This window comes from Alosa pseudoharengus, unplaced genomic scaffold (genome assembly GCF_046254945.1).
Source record: "Alosa pseudoharengus isolate Yale_2024_CS ecotype anadromous, Long Island Sound unplaced genomic scaffold, YU_APseudo_1.1 YU_APseudo_1.1_scf_21, whole genome shotgun sequence".
Taxonomy (NCBI): Eukaryota; Metazoa; Chordata; class Actinopteri; order Clupeiformes; family Clupeidae; genus Alosa; species Alosa pseudoharengus.
The window spans coordinates 23,946,442-23,962,737 of record NW_027468674.1 but is presented as its reverse complement, the minus strand read 5'-3'; the positions used below and the strand labels follow the sequence as shown (position 1 = coordinate 23,962,737).

Below are 16,296 nucleotides of genomic sequence, written 5' to 3'. Positions count from 1 at the left end.
ACGGCCTGTGCTAGCGGCTCAGTAATTGTCCTAATGAGCAGGGCTGTTAGAGGTTGTAATGTGTCTGAGCAAAGCATTCTACCTCTGAGGACAACTTCATCTTACTTTTTCTACAGGGGGAAAAAAGTTCACTCATAACTCCCTCTTACCACCAGTGTTGTCTTGATGAAAAGAGATGATGATTACTGTATGGTTTCATGTTTTGTTTTGTTTTGTTTTTTAAGGCCCTAATGTGTAGATCTCCTACTCAGCTCGCCTCATGATTTCTCTCATGATATTATAAAAGCCTGATGTGTATACTTAGATTCCTAAAATACTGCCAAGTCCAAGATTACTGTCTCAGAGTGAATTTTATCATAACATCAGTCTGCCTGCATACACACATATTGAGCATCGAGCCATCCAGTGTGGGAACTTAGAGGCCTCACTCGTCAATAATAACAAATTTCATTATTCTCTAGGTTACCCTTTAGGGAATGAAGTTTTCAAGTCCAGGCAGTGCAGAAGAAATTGGTATGTGTAGAGGTTTAGTGACACCTAGTGGATGTTTTTTTCCCTTCAGATACCTTCACCTGATGTTGGTATTTGGGGTATTTTTTTTATGTTGTTGTTTTATGCTTAACAACATCTCTGGTGTAAACACAATCAATTTAAGAAATTTAGGAAGTTGCATAAAGAAAATAATGGTGCTGTCATTTGTCTAGACTCAATCTGCAGTTTCTGAAATTGTATTTGACAATTTAGTTTTTTTCTGATGCTGAACACAGTTATAATGAATGACCAATCCAAACAGTTTAGGATGTTGTGCAGTACTTTCTATGTCTGGAGTAAATGTGTGCTTCTGTGAACCAGTACTGCATCCTGTCCATATCTTAGGCAGTGCCAATGCAGCCTAACAGGAATGGGTCCAACAAATAAGTTAGGCCTACATATAAAATCCACCAGCATACTATGACAGGCAACCTGCACTGAGTTATCTGATGAAAAATTAATTAAATGCTCACAACATATCTAAAAGACTAAGTGTGAACACAGAACTAGAGGAAATACAGACATAGGCTGTCACAGACCTTTATCCAATAAAGAAAACAATATGATTCAAAATCTCACAAGATGACAACTCATCTATAACTTCCCCACAGCTAGCCTTCACACATGTTAACCTACTGCTGACAGTCTTTAAAGCAAACCAAAAAAACTACTGCAGTTTTTTGAATATCAAAGCTGTAATTCCTGAAGTAATTCCTTATTACATATTATTACATATGCAGGAATACAGTAAGCTATTTTGGACATGAAAAAAATGCAACCAATGCACTGCATTTCACTGAGGGTTAGGCCTACTACTGTATTTGTACTGTATTATGAATTGGGAATTGAGTGTGTAGTCATTTCCAACTATTTTTAAAGCTGTTAACATTAGCATTCGGCTTTTAGTGGAATGGACAACAAGTCCATGCACGTAGGCCTACACAATATATTTTGGCCCACTCTAAGGAGGACTCACCCTCTGTTGTATTCAAAACGGGTAGGTTCACTGTTTTCTGTTGTGCTTCAGATTAGCAAAAAAATATCTTGAGAGGCTGCACTCTCACAAACAGCCAAAGGCGAGACGTCAATAACATTTGAGGCTATATCACAGTAGTCCTATAACGACTTTGTCGGCACCGAAGATTACCCTCCTCACCCATTAGGCCTACACTGGAGAGGAATCGCGAATTCAGAAGGCACGCCTAGACTCCCTGTTCCAGTAGCCTAGCTTACAAAACGGTCAGGGTTCCCACGGGTCATGGGATTTCTGGAATATCATGGAATTTTGGAAAGTCTATTCCAGACATGGAAAGTCAGGGATTTTTTTTATCATTTTTGGGGCAAAGTCATGGAATATCAGGGAATTTTGCTGTAGCAGTTTAAAATGTAGGCTACTAAAATACATTACCAATACCAAAATACATTAATACAAATAGTTCCACGCAGAACTGGTGTATATCTGGATATTAGCTTGCTTGCTTGAGTAGCTTTTCTTATTCAATCTCCATTTATTCATCACCCGCTCTAAAAAGCAAAGATTCTTGAACGCTACGGCTGCTCAGAAACTATTGGTCAGTATTGTAACGATCATTAGGCCTATATAGTAAAGTAGGCTAAGTCATGGAAATTCAGGTTTTTTGTCAGGGAAAATCAGGGAAAAGTCATGGAATTTTACACTTAGAGTGGGAATCCTGAACGGTATATTCTTGAGAGGGCCAGCCATTTGGTGTCAGACGCCTGACAACAAACTGAATTTAGGCTACACTGTGCAACATAAAGATGCATTCTGCACTGGCCACCTAGTGCTTGACTTAGAGCGCTGCTTTTGAGTTGAGATGAAACAAATTCGCTTCCCTTGCTTGCTACTTTGATACACCATCACACAGAGCTTGATACTTACAAAAATAAAAGCATTATGCTCTATCTCTACGTTACAACGCAGTGTTTTTACTTTTACTATACGTTGTTTCATTGTCACATTTAGGCCACTCAAGGAGCTGTGAAATTGCCTTTGACCTCTCCTACACATTGGGAACAGCACCAAGCACACACAAACATAAGGGGGACAGGTACAGAATACTGTGTTAATAGCTTTAATTTAATTTTGTTAAAGGAATTATCATGCTTTACCTGATGTTGCCCGTTTCTTGTTACGTGATAGTAGGCAGTGTGTTTGGTGGTATGCCCATGCCTCCATATACCTCTGTGGTTGTTGTTAACTTTATATCATACATTCACCAGTAGCCTATCCTTTGTTTCAACTAAAACCTGATACAAACGATACAACATTGCATGGCACCAACACCTCTACTTGGCCCGGCATTCCACCAGTCTTGTGTTGATAGTGCAGTATGTTCTCTATCTTCCTCCCACATACTGTTTAAGTGCTTTTGTTTGTATGTTTACAGTCTAACACCCGCTCCGCCCTTCATACCTCTCTGGGCTAGACTGTTGTGAACTGGTCTAGGCAGATCCAAGGCCGGGGAAGGCAAAGAGGGCCACAGCCTCCCTGTGGTTCCACAGCACAGAGAAAGCAAAAACAGAGCTTGAATGTCAGGAGGTGCATACCTACACACCTACACCTACACACTTTAAAATGTGAGAGACTTGAGCATGTGCATCGGCAGGTACTGGAATGCATGTCAACAAAGCTTGGGGGGAACATTTCATTCCAATTAGGCTGATGCAAGCTACTGTTGCTGATCATCAAAAAATCATCAAGACTAATTGACATTCTTTAACCAGTCTGTCTGTTGAACACCTCTGAGGAAGCATATCTTATAAGTGGACTTTTATTGTGGTGTTGGCCACATTTCAAAGCATTAAGGAAAATGTCCTAGTTCCTTCATCTGTTTACTTCCAAGAAGTACTCAGTAATACACAGAGACATGATTTTATCATCAGTGAATACTGTTGAGCTGTGATAGACAGGGTTAGATAGATATGATAGGTATGGTTGGATGTATGTGATAGATATATAAATGTGATAACATATAATAGGTGTGATAGATATAAACAGCATCTGATAATAGATATTGTGTATATTTGCAAAACAAAGAACTTTTATTCCTTGTGGTATAAATGCTTTAAGGCAATAATGCAACAAAGTGTATATTCTATTTAAATTACATTTTTTTCTGTAGATAGTCTTATTCTATCCCAAACTAACCCCGTACACCATGAATTTAGCATGTGATAGGTAAAACAGATTTACTGCCTTGATTTTACCAAGGACACTGACCACTGCTTATGTTTGAAATATATTGAGCTCCTTGAAGCAGAAATGTATTTCCATTTAGATTGACAGGATTGTGTTTTTAATGATACATTGATGATAGATTTCTATATAAATCACTTGAATGAAATGACCAGATCAAATGCTTTAAATAGCCTTTAACTTTTGCATATTAAAATGATTAATTGTTTATGCTATCATACCCTTCGTCCTTAGGCTTGTAATAATTTGGCCAATGTGGAAAACAGACATGTGGAGTATGCCACTAACTTCCTTTGAGGACCAGATGGAAGAAACAGAGGTAGCTCTATAGGAACGAACCCAGTACATCCTCGGGAGCGGAGCTTTGCACAACAGTCGATCGCAAATGGACTTGGCGTGCTTTCAGAGGAACACACCCGACCGTGGCACACACACACACACACACATACACACAGATGCATGACTGCATGCTGCCACGACCCTCAACTCGTTACATGGAGCAGGAGCACGGCACGAAACACAATAAACCTAAGCTTTTATGACACCGCTACGATTTGATGGCGCAATGGATCATTGCTGTTTCGAGGAGGGAGAGCAGAGATGCGCAAGAGGGAAAGCAAAGCCACTGGTTTGGAATGGGACGGGAGGGAGGGAGGGAGAGAGGGATGAGAGTGATATTCCCAGGTCTCCTTTATCATTCTGCTCTCACGCATGCCACCCAGAATCCAGGACCACCTGTCATGTGCATAGACTCACTGAACTTCTTCAGGTCATGATGAGATCTGGCTTTTGCATGGACCCAGCTGTACCGTTTCAGAACCGTAAAGACTGCTGGCTGGGGTTGAAACGTTTGACAGGAACTGTATCCAGGACCAAAGACCAAATTTAGGCTATAAATGGGCAGACTTCAAAATTTGAATTCAATTAAAAAAAAATCCAATTCAAGTCAAAACCAGTGAACCAACCATTCAATACAAAAGAGACAAAAGAGATTTTATCTTTACTAGTTGTGAAATATAAATCGGTTGATGGGCTGTTTCTTATTGATGATAACCTACCATGAAGAAATATAGTCAGCAACACATTGGAACAATACAGTACACCTTCTTTTTACCCATCTGGCATTTCATCTATGCATACACCTGTGGTGGGGTAGACATTTGAAGCCCACCCTGAAATACTGAGGAAACATCTGCCAAGAAACTGGATATGCCACAGAGTTCAAACCCCATATCCAAACAGCCCTTCATCTTCCAGAGCTTCTCACTACCCGCCTCAGCCCTCCCTGTTCCTCAGTGTGTGACCAGTGAGCCGAGCCTTTTTCCCCATCTGCTGGGAGAAATTAGGACAAAAAAAGAAGGCAAAGGAGAGGTTTGTACATCAACAGAGAGAGGCCCACATTATGAGGAGATCCTTCTGTAGGATGTCGGTGATAATGTGTGTGTGTCTCTTTCTGTGTACCGGTATATATGTGTGTCTTTGTGTGTGCATGTATGTGTGTCAGTAAGTATGTCAAAGACCCACCTACTTTCATCCTGGCCCTTCCTTTCCTTGGAAATATTACAGTGTCTTTGGTCTTAAGGCTGAGGTGAGGTTGTGAGGAGGATGGGGAAAGAGAGGTGGGTGGGTGGGCAGGGGGCCTAATTAATGAACAGGGACCTACACTGATGACATTCACAGATGTTTTTTTCTGATGACATTTTTGTCTGTTATTCTTGGCATGGTGGCACTATTTTGACACTGATATTTGTATGTGGTAGGTGATATGAAAGACAGACTCTATGTAAGAAATAATGAATGAAGCGAAGACTTAAAAAAAAAGACAGCTGCAGTATAAAAGTGAATCCAAATGTTTATTTTACCTTAAGTATGTTCTGTTTAAACAATATATAAATACACACATAATGTATATAATGTTTACATTACCACAAGAAATGTTTAAATGATATGTGCTTGAATTATACTAAAGGAATGATAAATAGGCTTTTATTATCCCAGAGAGTGAAAAGGCCAAATAAATACAGCAAATATAGCAAACTACCTGCTTCTGATAGCTATAAATTTATGTATTTACATTCAAATCTGAGCAGAGCGAGTGGTAAGTTTTACTGAAAATATAATACAACTTGTGCAAGTTCATCATCAAAAGCTAACTTTACATTACAAATATAGCTGTCAAACTCCATTTAAACAGGCCAAAGTGTGAGATGCAAGAACAAGTATACAAAAATGGTTATTACAAAAATATGACTTTTTCTCTGTTAAATTACAACCACAACAAAGAATTAATTTCCAGTAAGGTCCTTTTAAAGATCCGGCCTCTACAACTTAAATTTATATTGCAGGCATGGGGTGCCTTTTGAAGCAGAGGGAACAGTGAGGAACAATCTCCCAGGGATTTGAGCACGCACATGGATTTGATTAATGCTTCCTATGTCCACAAACATGTTCTTTCGTTCTAACATGAGGGATACTAAAACATGCTTCCTGTGAACACAATTTTACATAAGAGGTCCAGTTCCTGACCTGCAACATTGTTCTGAGGTTTTGTGGAAAGCAAGTATCTACAGTAAGAGATGTTTAAAAAAAAAAAAAAAAAAAAAAACTTGCAGAGGTAAAAGGGTTAATGCAAACAAGGAACAACAAACAGTATTTAGTTTTCAATCAACTCAACTGAGTTTTTCGTTGTCAATGAACTTAGTATATGCTTTAGGGCCTCTTTTGTGGGATATATCTCTAAAACACGACAAGTAATCTGATCAATGTAATCTGTTGATACGTGATGCATGTTGCAAGGTCTCACTGAATGAACTCTTTACATTTATATTTATTCATCACTTCCAAAGTGACTTTCATATGTCAGTTCTATTACAAGGGACCCGGAGCAACATGGGGTTAAATGCCTTGCTCAAGGGCCCAACGGTGGCAGCGGGGAATTGAACCCACAACTCTTCATGCTACTGCTTGTTGGCCCAGCTCCTTAACCACTATGCTACCACTGCCACCCACCCGTCTTTCAGCATGTCACAGGTGTTCTTGTTGATGACCTCCCGCAGCTTGCGCACGCGTTTCACGTTGGAGCCAATCACGAAGCTGTCCGGCTGCAGGATGGCCATGCCGTTGGTCACGTCGCCCATGATGATGACCTGGCCGTCGGCGGCGGTCACGTTGGGACACGGGCACGCCCAGTCCATGCTCTGCAGCGTGATCTCCAGCGGCTCCTTGCCGAAGAAGCGCAGGCCCATCTTCTCGTCCTTCAGGATCTCCTCCACCGTCACCAGGGCGTGGCCCGAGTCCTGCTCCTCGGTCATCTCCGTCACGCGGCCTAGGATGACGTAGTCGGCCCGGCAGAAGCTGGTGACCATCTTGTGGCGCGGCTTGCACGGCTTGCAGTGGTGGTTCTTGGGGAAGGGGCATGCATCCTCGCAGGCCTCCTTGGTCTTGAAGTTGTTGTCGTTGCCACCGCAGCCGCCATAGATGAAGGACTGGCACTGCTGCAGGGCGGCACTGTATGCCCAGCGTGGCTCGTAGGCTTTGCATGGCCCCTGGAGGCTGGGCTGAGTGCAGGGGGCACCCAGCTCCGGCCGACACGCCAGCATGCACGACTCGTACGAGTCAAAGTGGTTCTGGTTCTTCCCACAGTTGCCGTAGGTGAATGTGGAGCAGCTGTTCCGTTTGGCCTCGTAGTACCAGCTCAGCCTCTCCTCCCCACAGTCCTCACTGTCGGGCACCTTCAGGCACTCTTCGGCAGGGAACTGGGTGGCGTTGGCCCGCTCCTCCCTCTTCACCGGCTCCTTCTGGTGCACCGACAAAGGGTAGTGGGCCTGGACGGAGCCGGCCGAGTTGGCGGCGGTGCAGGTGTAGACACCGGCGTCCTGCAGCTGGGCGTTGTAGATGACAAGCTGGCCGATGTTGGTGACCACTACGTTGTCGCGCACGTGGTTGGGTCGCATCACCACGTTCTCGGTGCCCTCCGTCTGCTTCTCCCAGGTGATCTCTGGCCGCGGCCTGCCGGCCACCTCACACAGGAAGCTGGCCGTCTCCCCGACGTACACAGACTGGGGGGCAGGGGTGCCCACCAAGACTGGGGCTTGGACGTCCACGGGCGTGGTCAGCTGCTGGAGAGGGGTGGTCGGTCGGGCGGTGGTGCCTGCAGGCAGAGGGCTCGTGTTGGGCCACGTGAAGCGGCAGGTCACCACAGACAGCGAGATGCCCTTGGAGCAGGCTTCGGCGTCCATGTAGCACTTGTTGTAGTAGGTCATGCCGTCGGAGGCGCAGGTGAAGTGAGGCTCCCTCTCGCAGCGGTCCTTGCACTTGCACACGGGCTGGCCGTCCCAGATGTCACACTCGGAGCCCTGCTGCGTGCACATGAACTTGTTGCAGGTGGCCTCCTTGGGCATCCCCACGGGACCCGAATTCCCCTCTCTGATGTAGCGGGCCGCCACACAGCTTCGGTTTCCGCACACATTGGAGCAGCACTTCTCAAAAGTTTCACATTCCTTGGTGAAGCAGTGAGAGCATTCCTTTGATTAATGTTAAGTTTTGCTTCTCAATGTCTTTAAGTGGTTTAATTAACTTCATTGTATTCTTAATATATCTACTAAAGATGAATGTAGATAAAAACTTCTAAAATGTAATAAATACTAAATCACAGTTAAAACAGATTAAAAATCACTGTACAAAATGCAACAAAAATACAGCACCAAGCTTGAAGCTTCATAGAATAATTATAATGCATTAAGCATACATTTCTACTTCAATCTGTCTGATTACAAGTGTAAAAACTCACCTGGTCTGATTCACATTCTCTTGTGCAGGTACTCATAGCATCCACCCAGAGGTTGGGGTTCATGTCATTGGGACAGATGCCCGCATGAGAGTATGTGACTCTAGGCAAAGTCATGGTCATTACGCGATCATCCATGTGGAAAATCACGTAGTGTCCAGCCAGGAACCAAATCCAGCGAGGATACAGCATCCACCACATCTTTCGAAAATGGATACTGAATGGATACTGCCTAGGCACTTAAAAATGTGCTTGAAATTTGCTTGAAAGTGGTCAAGTTAATTTAAGAAGTGAGTGAAGTTTTCAAAAATTCAATTGGTGCAAAATCTCAGTAGCCTATTAGCGCTGGCTTGGTTGTTGTCGCAGCAGTGTCAGGTCAAGCAAAAATCTGTTCAGTTCTGTTCTGAGGTTGTATGAAAGATTAAGTCGCGGTATTTATACTCTGATACTGTCAACCAGAACTGCTTGTCCATAACGGCACATGCGATTAGCCTGACCACATAACTCGTCCTTGCGCGCAAAATGACAGTTATAAATGGCTTCTGAGTTCTGAAAAGAAACTCAAAAACATCTGTCGTAAAGTTGGGTTGGTACTGGCAGGACACCTGCCTGTTTTAAGAAACTGTTGACTTGCATTAACCATTTGCGCGCCATTTCATACACTCAACGCAACAGGAGGAGAGGGCTCTCTGTACAGTGCGCGAGCTTTGCGCTTAACACATTCAGAAGTCTAGCCTACGCCTCACTGAATAAAGTCTGTAAATATCGAAAAATTTATGAAAAGAAACATTTAATCAAAAACGGAAATCAAATCAAATGAAAACAGTCAAAATGATTGACTGAATGTTGTCTTTATGGTATGACGGATATTCACAATTTAAGACCACTTGTTTTGTACGCCTGTTCACTTTTCTGTTTCGCCTTTTCATGGTGTTCTTAAACCAACAGCTGTGGATGACTGATAAATAACTGAATCATACATTCATTTTATGATATGGCTTCTTATTTGAACAATCATAACAAATTTTGTATAATACAGTAATCAATCAATGTCAAATCATCATGTTTGTTTGAAATTTACTGATAGGCTACTATACCTCAAAAGCTTTAGAAATGGCTTCTCTTCACTGAATAAACAGCTAATTAAGTAGAATTGTCTGACAAAAGTCACTCCTACATACATATTATTTTAACCTGAAATTTCTTGAACTTGAACATATTAAATTTATGTTCTTGAAGCAGTCTCTAACTTTCAGTATGAAAAATAACTAAAGCACAAAACTCTTGCCTTTTGCTCCAGTAGAAGATAATTTTTCATTTATTTACAAGCCCCTTTTATGGGGCATTTTTCAACAGGACATGAATGTATAATGGACTATAAAAACACTTTAGGAACACATGGAGGATATTTTCATCTTTGCAACCCATAGCTGCAAGCCTCATGTGGGATTTGTATGCTTTAGAAGTGTAAGAAAGAGAAAGTGTCTGAGAAATCCAGAGTGGAAAAAAATCACCATAACCCAATCTAATGCACGGAATGTGGCCAGGGTTCTACTGAGGACACAACGATGCCCACACTTGTTTCTCAGGAAGGACCACTTGTGACATTCTGAGAAAACTCATCCCCAGGAATCATACGAGTGCTGTCATATGAATGTCCAACAATTCTTTAGAGCGTGACATCCCTCGAAATGAACATGTTTTTAAAAGATTATGGAGATGTGGAGATTTGGAGTCTCTGGACTGAATTTGTTAGGAGCATCATTACTGTGTTTTTTGTGCTATGAAAAATATTTAGCTGAGACTTTTTATATCACATTTTGTTTTATTTAGAGACTGTTGAGGGTAATAACTGTCCAGCATCTTTTGATGCAACATTTGGTTGATTTTTTTAATGGTAAAAATACAATTATTAAATGATTAATTGCACTCAATGTATAATAATAAACTATCATATTTTTAGGAACTGATTCCTGTTAGATGAGTCTTCTAATATGTTTATTGATCTAAGTTGGTGCTGAAGTTGAACAAAACTTTGTGTGTACTCTCACACTCTTGTGTGTAAGTGCATGTGTTCTACAGAATAAAATGAATCAAGGAGAACACATCTCCTATATCTGCAGTATTTAGTGGTTGTCAAAGCGATATGATTTATAACTGCCATAACTGATGTTTATATTCATTTATACGCCTTTTTTCATGCACATATATGTGTAGTTGTTTTAATATATATATAACAACAAACTAACATTTGTTAGCAGATGCAGAAAGCAAGCCAATAATGCTCAAAGTGGCATGTAAAAACAAGTTATATTGTACACAAGACCAATTTTGTTTTACCCCATTAATCCCCATCACACATGCAATGCATCAGCATTTACAATACTTGTGTTGATGCCATGGATTAGCTCCTCAGTAAATCAAATGCCTTCCTCCAGGCGCCCGTTCATGAAAAAAAAATGTTGTCCTCAGATACCCTTTGTGGAAATGTGAGAACACAATCGGTTGCGTTTGGATGTCAAATGAGGACACAGCAGACAGAAAGATCTTTAATCAGCATTTGTGAAATTGTTTTTAGTCCACACAGCACAAGCGTGTAACATTGTGTGATATATGTGAAGAAATCCAGTCGGAATGTTGATAAGGTTCACAGATGACTCGAGGGACCATGGAGATGAAGATAATGAAGAGAAGCTGGAAAATATATTATCTTTGGGAATGTGTCCTACCTGTGTACTGATAAAATAAACTATTTCTTTACCATTTGTGTGTTTGATCTTGAAAATGAAAGACCAGAAACGGAATGAAATGGCATAATAGGCAAAATAAATCCATGGGTTAGCAGTGTTTATTTTACATAATCTTTCATTTCCTTCAGTGTGTATGCTGTAGCATGCAGTTTCTATACACACAAAATGAGCTGCAGTCAGCAAGGCTGGTAGCAATGATTAGTTTGGTATGTCAGTTTTAACCATGATGCATTTTCAAACTCTGTAGGTTAATATTTTGTTTAACCCATCACACAACTCTTTTAAGGCCATAGTGAAACTGACAAGACCAAATGTCTAGTCCTTGTATTTACCTGTGGTTGTATGAATGAAACAGCTTATTATGGTGAGACACAAAGGCATTTGGCTATACTCGTAGTACAGAAAATCCCACAATGAATAGCAAAAAAAGGGACAAAACCCTGCTTAACATTAACATCACGTTTTTAACCAACGAGCCTTTCCAGTTCACAGCCTTTCATCAGGTCAGTCAGACCCACTGCAGTAGCCGGCAGCTGACATGGAGCCAGTCTCAGGGTCCACTTTAATCACTTGGCCACATGGAGAACACAGTGTTATCATCAAACGTACACGTCTGCCTGTGATGGATCGCTGGAGCGTAGCGCATTCTTTCATGTCTGTCATGTCGGAGTTGGCTTCACCTTATGTGCCCTTCTCATAAGGGCACCACAGGATCTTTGATGAAATACCTTTGGCAGCAGGTTGAATAAACTGTTGTCAAACAGTGTTTAAGGCAGAGTGTGGAAAGATGCATCTCAAGGGTATGAATGGGCAGACAATAATAGCCTGATTATTTCTAGAGATTAAAGGACCGAAATAGCAAGGTTGTGTAAATGGCTGCAAAACTCTAGGCTTATGTACGTGTGTGAGTGTGATCCCCTATAGACCCTTTCAACAATAAAAACAAAAACAATGCTTGAACGTTCTATTTGGGCCCCAATCTACTTCATCTGCATTAAGATAACATATGGAATGTTAAAAAGGAAGTCTTGTGGGGCCAACTATGATGCTGATAATGGAACTCTCTTGAAAGGGTCTATAAAGTGTTATGCCCACACTAGCTTTCATACTTTCACTGATTCAACACAGTGAGTGGGAGTAGACTTGTTTATACTCACTGAACATGTCATTTCCCAGAAATTGTGATTGCGCTGGGCTTTCCAGTATTGAACCGAAATTTGCCCCTTGGCTATTTCAGTTATTCATTCACATAGGAAATGAAACAAGAGTAATTAAGATTCATAATGATGCATGTGGATGTGGACACCCTTAAGCATCTTTTTTTTTTCATTTGGACAGATGCATGTTTTTTGTTTAATAATAACTTCCACAGAATAGGAGCCCTAATTTAGACAGTGGGCAGAGTACAATGTCAGGCAATGAACAAAGTATCTCATGCATGAACTACATCCATTGTGTGGCATGTGGGAGCGGTGAACTGACCCACCAGCGTTTGATCTTAGGATCTTGCCTGTGACATTAAATTAGTAAATGGATTCCTGCAACAAAGAGAACTTGGTTCTTTAGATTCACCATGAGAAATCCGTCTGCAAACCATTCCTATTAATTTTGCACTTGTTTCCTGAGTACGGAGTATGTGTGCTTCCATATCATATCTAACTTGCTTTGAAGATGAATAGGTTCATGATCATCTCTTTATGTTTGTAACATACACACAGAAAAGGGCTGGTAAATGCAAGTGCAAATATTAAGTTTATTTAATAACTCGCCAAATCTAACTCCACCTAATGCCCTCAATTTATGACAAATGTTTTTGTTAAATTGTTTATACAAGAGTAACCACAAGCTGAACATATATGACCAATTGCCATGTGATGGAATTTTATTTTCTAAACTCATTACTAGTTTAAAGAAACTAAAAATAACACACAAAGGCATTTTTGCTGATTAACCGTAACTTCCTACACAGACCAAGAATACTTTGATATGTCTCTGTCATGTCAAGTACCAAGGCATTCACACCTTCACTAGGGGCCCAGGGCAAGAGAGGCAGCGCTTCACTCATCACATTTCCCAGAAAACATCACAGCAAGCCTGAGGCCGCTGCGAATATGCGCTGCGAACATCGTGGGGGAGGGTGGTGAGGAGACATCCTCCTCACCTCAGACATCCAACGGAGAACATTTGGTTGACTGACTGACAGCGGAGATGATTCCAGAGATAATGGCTTCTCTGTTTTTGAGCTAGTTAAGGAGCTTCTTGCTTTGTCACCACTTCCCCCACATTCTCTCGCTCTCCTCTTTTCTAAATTTGAAATTAATTCCTCGGCCCGAGGCGCTTTTGGGCGCTTTGGAGGCAAGAGGGTGCCAAGTTTTCTCATGTTTATTGTGGCTTGGCTGCAGGGGAAAGACATTACTTATCATCCAAGCACATTTGGGATCAGCCAGTCACTCTGCTTCGTCAACTGTCAGAGATGATGGTGTAGGTGGTGGTGGGGTGGAGTGGGGGGAGTGCACCCCCCACCCACCCACCCACCACCACTCTCATCATCCTCCTGGCTGAGAAGAAGAGAGATGATCCTACTCCGTTTAGTAATGCCTTGATGAAATGGCTCCATCACACGTAGTCCTTCGACCTGCGGCAGAAGCGATCATGCTGGGATGCATCTGAGCGCAAACTGCTCTCCCATCAGGAAGTCTGTGGTCGCCGCCAGGGGTTTGTCATTCACTAGGAGCCTTAAAGACAGCAGCGATTCATATCAGATGATGAATGTTGCTCTGGCACAGGCGAACAAGTCATGACTAAGCTTGATTCGAGGGGTAAAAATAGCTACAGAAGGCATTGTAAGGATTTTTGTGAGGCCATCTCATTCTATTGAGCAATTTCCTTGATGAAATGTTTGACACACAAAATTAATGATTCCATTTAATGGATTTTTTTTAAAAATGAAGTTGACACTTTGGTCTATACATGAAAGCAGCATTTCCAATCATTTTTATTACTATAAATGAATGTCTTTTTCTACATCAATAGGTACCTGCTTTTTTCTACAGCGTATTCGATATTCAACAGTTCCATGTTTTCCAGAGACTCCATGTGTGTCACTGTGTGGTAGTGGTATCTATATAAGCACTGATATATTCCTTGAACATCAACATGTGTTGAAACGCATGCTGACATTTTTCAATTAAGCCAATTTCAAGTGCCAGGTTTGGATATAAAACTATTTAAAACATCAAACGATGGTATTTCAAAGAGAGGGCTCCTTCAAAAAGGTCAGTCAGTGTTTGTTACCTTTTTGCTTCGACTTCAATTATAAAATGTCAACGATTGCCTTAATTTGTCCAGTTTGACCGGCTGGCCAAATTTGTGTGACTTGTCATATTTCACCTATGGAATGAATTGGCTGAAAGTAGCTCTTGCAGGAATGACAGTCATCTATTAAAATGTAAGGAGAAATGAAGCACTGACAGGAAAATTGTAAAAGGGTTTTGAAATGGGTTACATGGCTAAACATACATCTGCTATCCTGTGGTTTCATACATCGGGTGTGATATGAATATGAATTTAGGTAATTACAAAAAAAGGTATCTACATAAGGGTTACATGACACTGTCATGAACACATGAAACTATCATAACACATGACAGAAGCGTTATGTCATAAACGTTTATGACTTGTTTATGTTTATAACAAGTTCTTGACAGTGTCCTGTCACTCTTTTAAGTAGATACCTTCAAGTGTAATCCATTTTTGTAAACCAACTGTACAATTCTAGATTAGGCCAGAAATTTTTTTTTTATCAAAAATAAATCTTGATGATGCATCAGTCCAAGAATGCAGAAACTCTACGCTGACTGTGCTATACCTTTAATGCTGAACTCTATTTTTAATATATTACTTCCACTAAGACTTGATACTTGTGACTAATACAGTATTATTTTTTTCCTGGGATCATAACAATTTAATCCTCATTTTGCATCATGCTTTTTACCGACTGGAACCTTCTCTTGTTGTTGAGCTGATAAACTAAAACATGTTGCGAAATGAACAAGTAACAAGAGCAGAGGTACCTCGAGCGACCAAATAATAGTTACAAAGCTAGCTGTCTATCAAACAAGTAAATCAATGAATTAACTTATCAATCCATTCAAGCTATTTTTGGTTCATTTTTTTACTGAATGCAGATAATAGTGCTGACTGCAGGGATTAAAGCAAGGATAATGTCTGTGGCCGACATGATCAGACATTTTCAAAACCTTAATCTATAATTATTTTCAAATCGTAAATAGCCTGACCAACGTTTGAATTCCGGCAGAGTGCCTGACAACTTTAAGCCCCTGTAGTTAACTAAAAATGCTTTACTGAAATTGTCAGGGTTGTGAGGGTTTATAAACCAGAAAAAAACTACCAATTGTTACATACTGTAATACAATAAGAACACTAACGTAAGTGAGTTTCTCAAAGTGTACACCAAATTAGCTTCTGACAAAATGTTTTCTCTTCCATTTAGTTAGTTATATTTTACGATCCAATGCACTCAAGCAAACAAACAAATGAACAAAACTTCAAGCATAATTCTTAGACTAATCACCACCATATGCTCAAACTCATATGGCATATGCTTTGCAACAGACTGTATGAATAGTTCCCTAATCTATGCCATATTTCCTCTTAAACCCAGACCATGGAAATCTGACAGCCACATATACTGAGCTTTATCCAACTGCAACTATTAAAACTGTATAACGGTTGGGGTATTGGCCATATTGTATCAAAATTCATGTTCTTTTCTAGTGCGTGTACTTTATCTGTTCAGTGAAATTGGTCTGTGTTTGTATGTATAAACTTTACAAACTACAACTATGACCTTTGGTACTTCGATATTTTGAACAAAAAATTAAATGTTGCTAATAGAACATTTTTTGGAGTTCAAATGATCGCTTTTAAACTGAGGTTTTTCTCCATGTACACTCACATGCATTTAAAAAATAATCGACAGAACACAGAAA

The 16,296-nt window shown here is 40.7% G+C and overlaps 1 protein-coding gene across 1 annotated transcript; it reads right to left on the bottom strand.

The window, feature by feature from the left end:
• Window positions 1-6,735: 6,735 nt before the first annotated feature.
• Window positions 6,736-8,735, bottom strand: wfikkn2b (WAP, follistatin/kazal, immunoglobulin, kunitz and netrin domain containing 2b). Its single transcript, XM_076298776.1, has 2 exons — window positions 8,538-8,735; window positions 6,736-8,247 (listed from the first exon to the last, which is right to left on the bottom strand). The coding sequence occupies exons 1-2, from the start codon at window positions 8,733-8,735 to the stop codon at window positions 6,736-6,738; spliced, it is 1,710 nt and encodes a 569-aa protein (XP_076154891.1).
• Window positions 8,736-16,296: the final 7,561 nt, after the last annotated feature.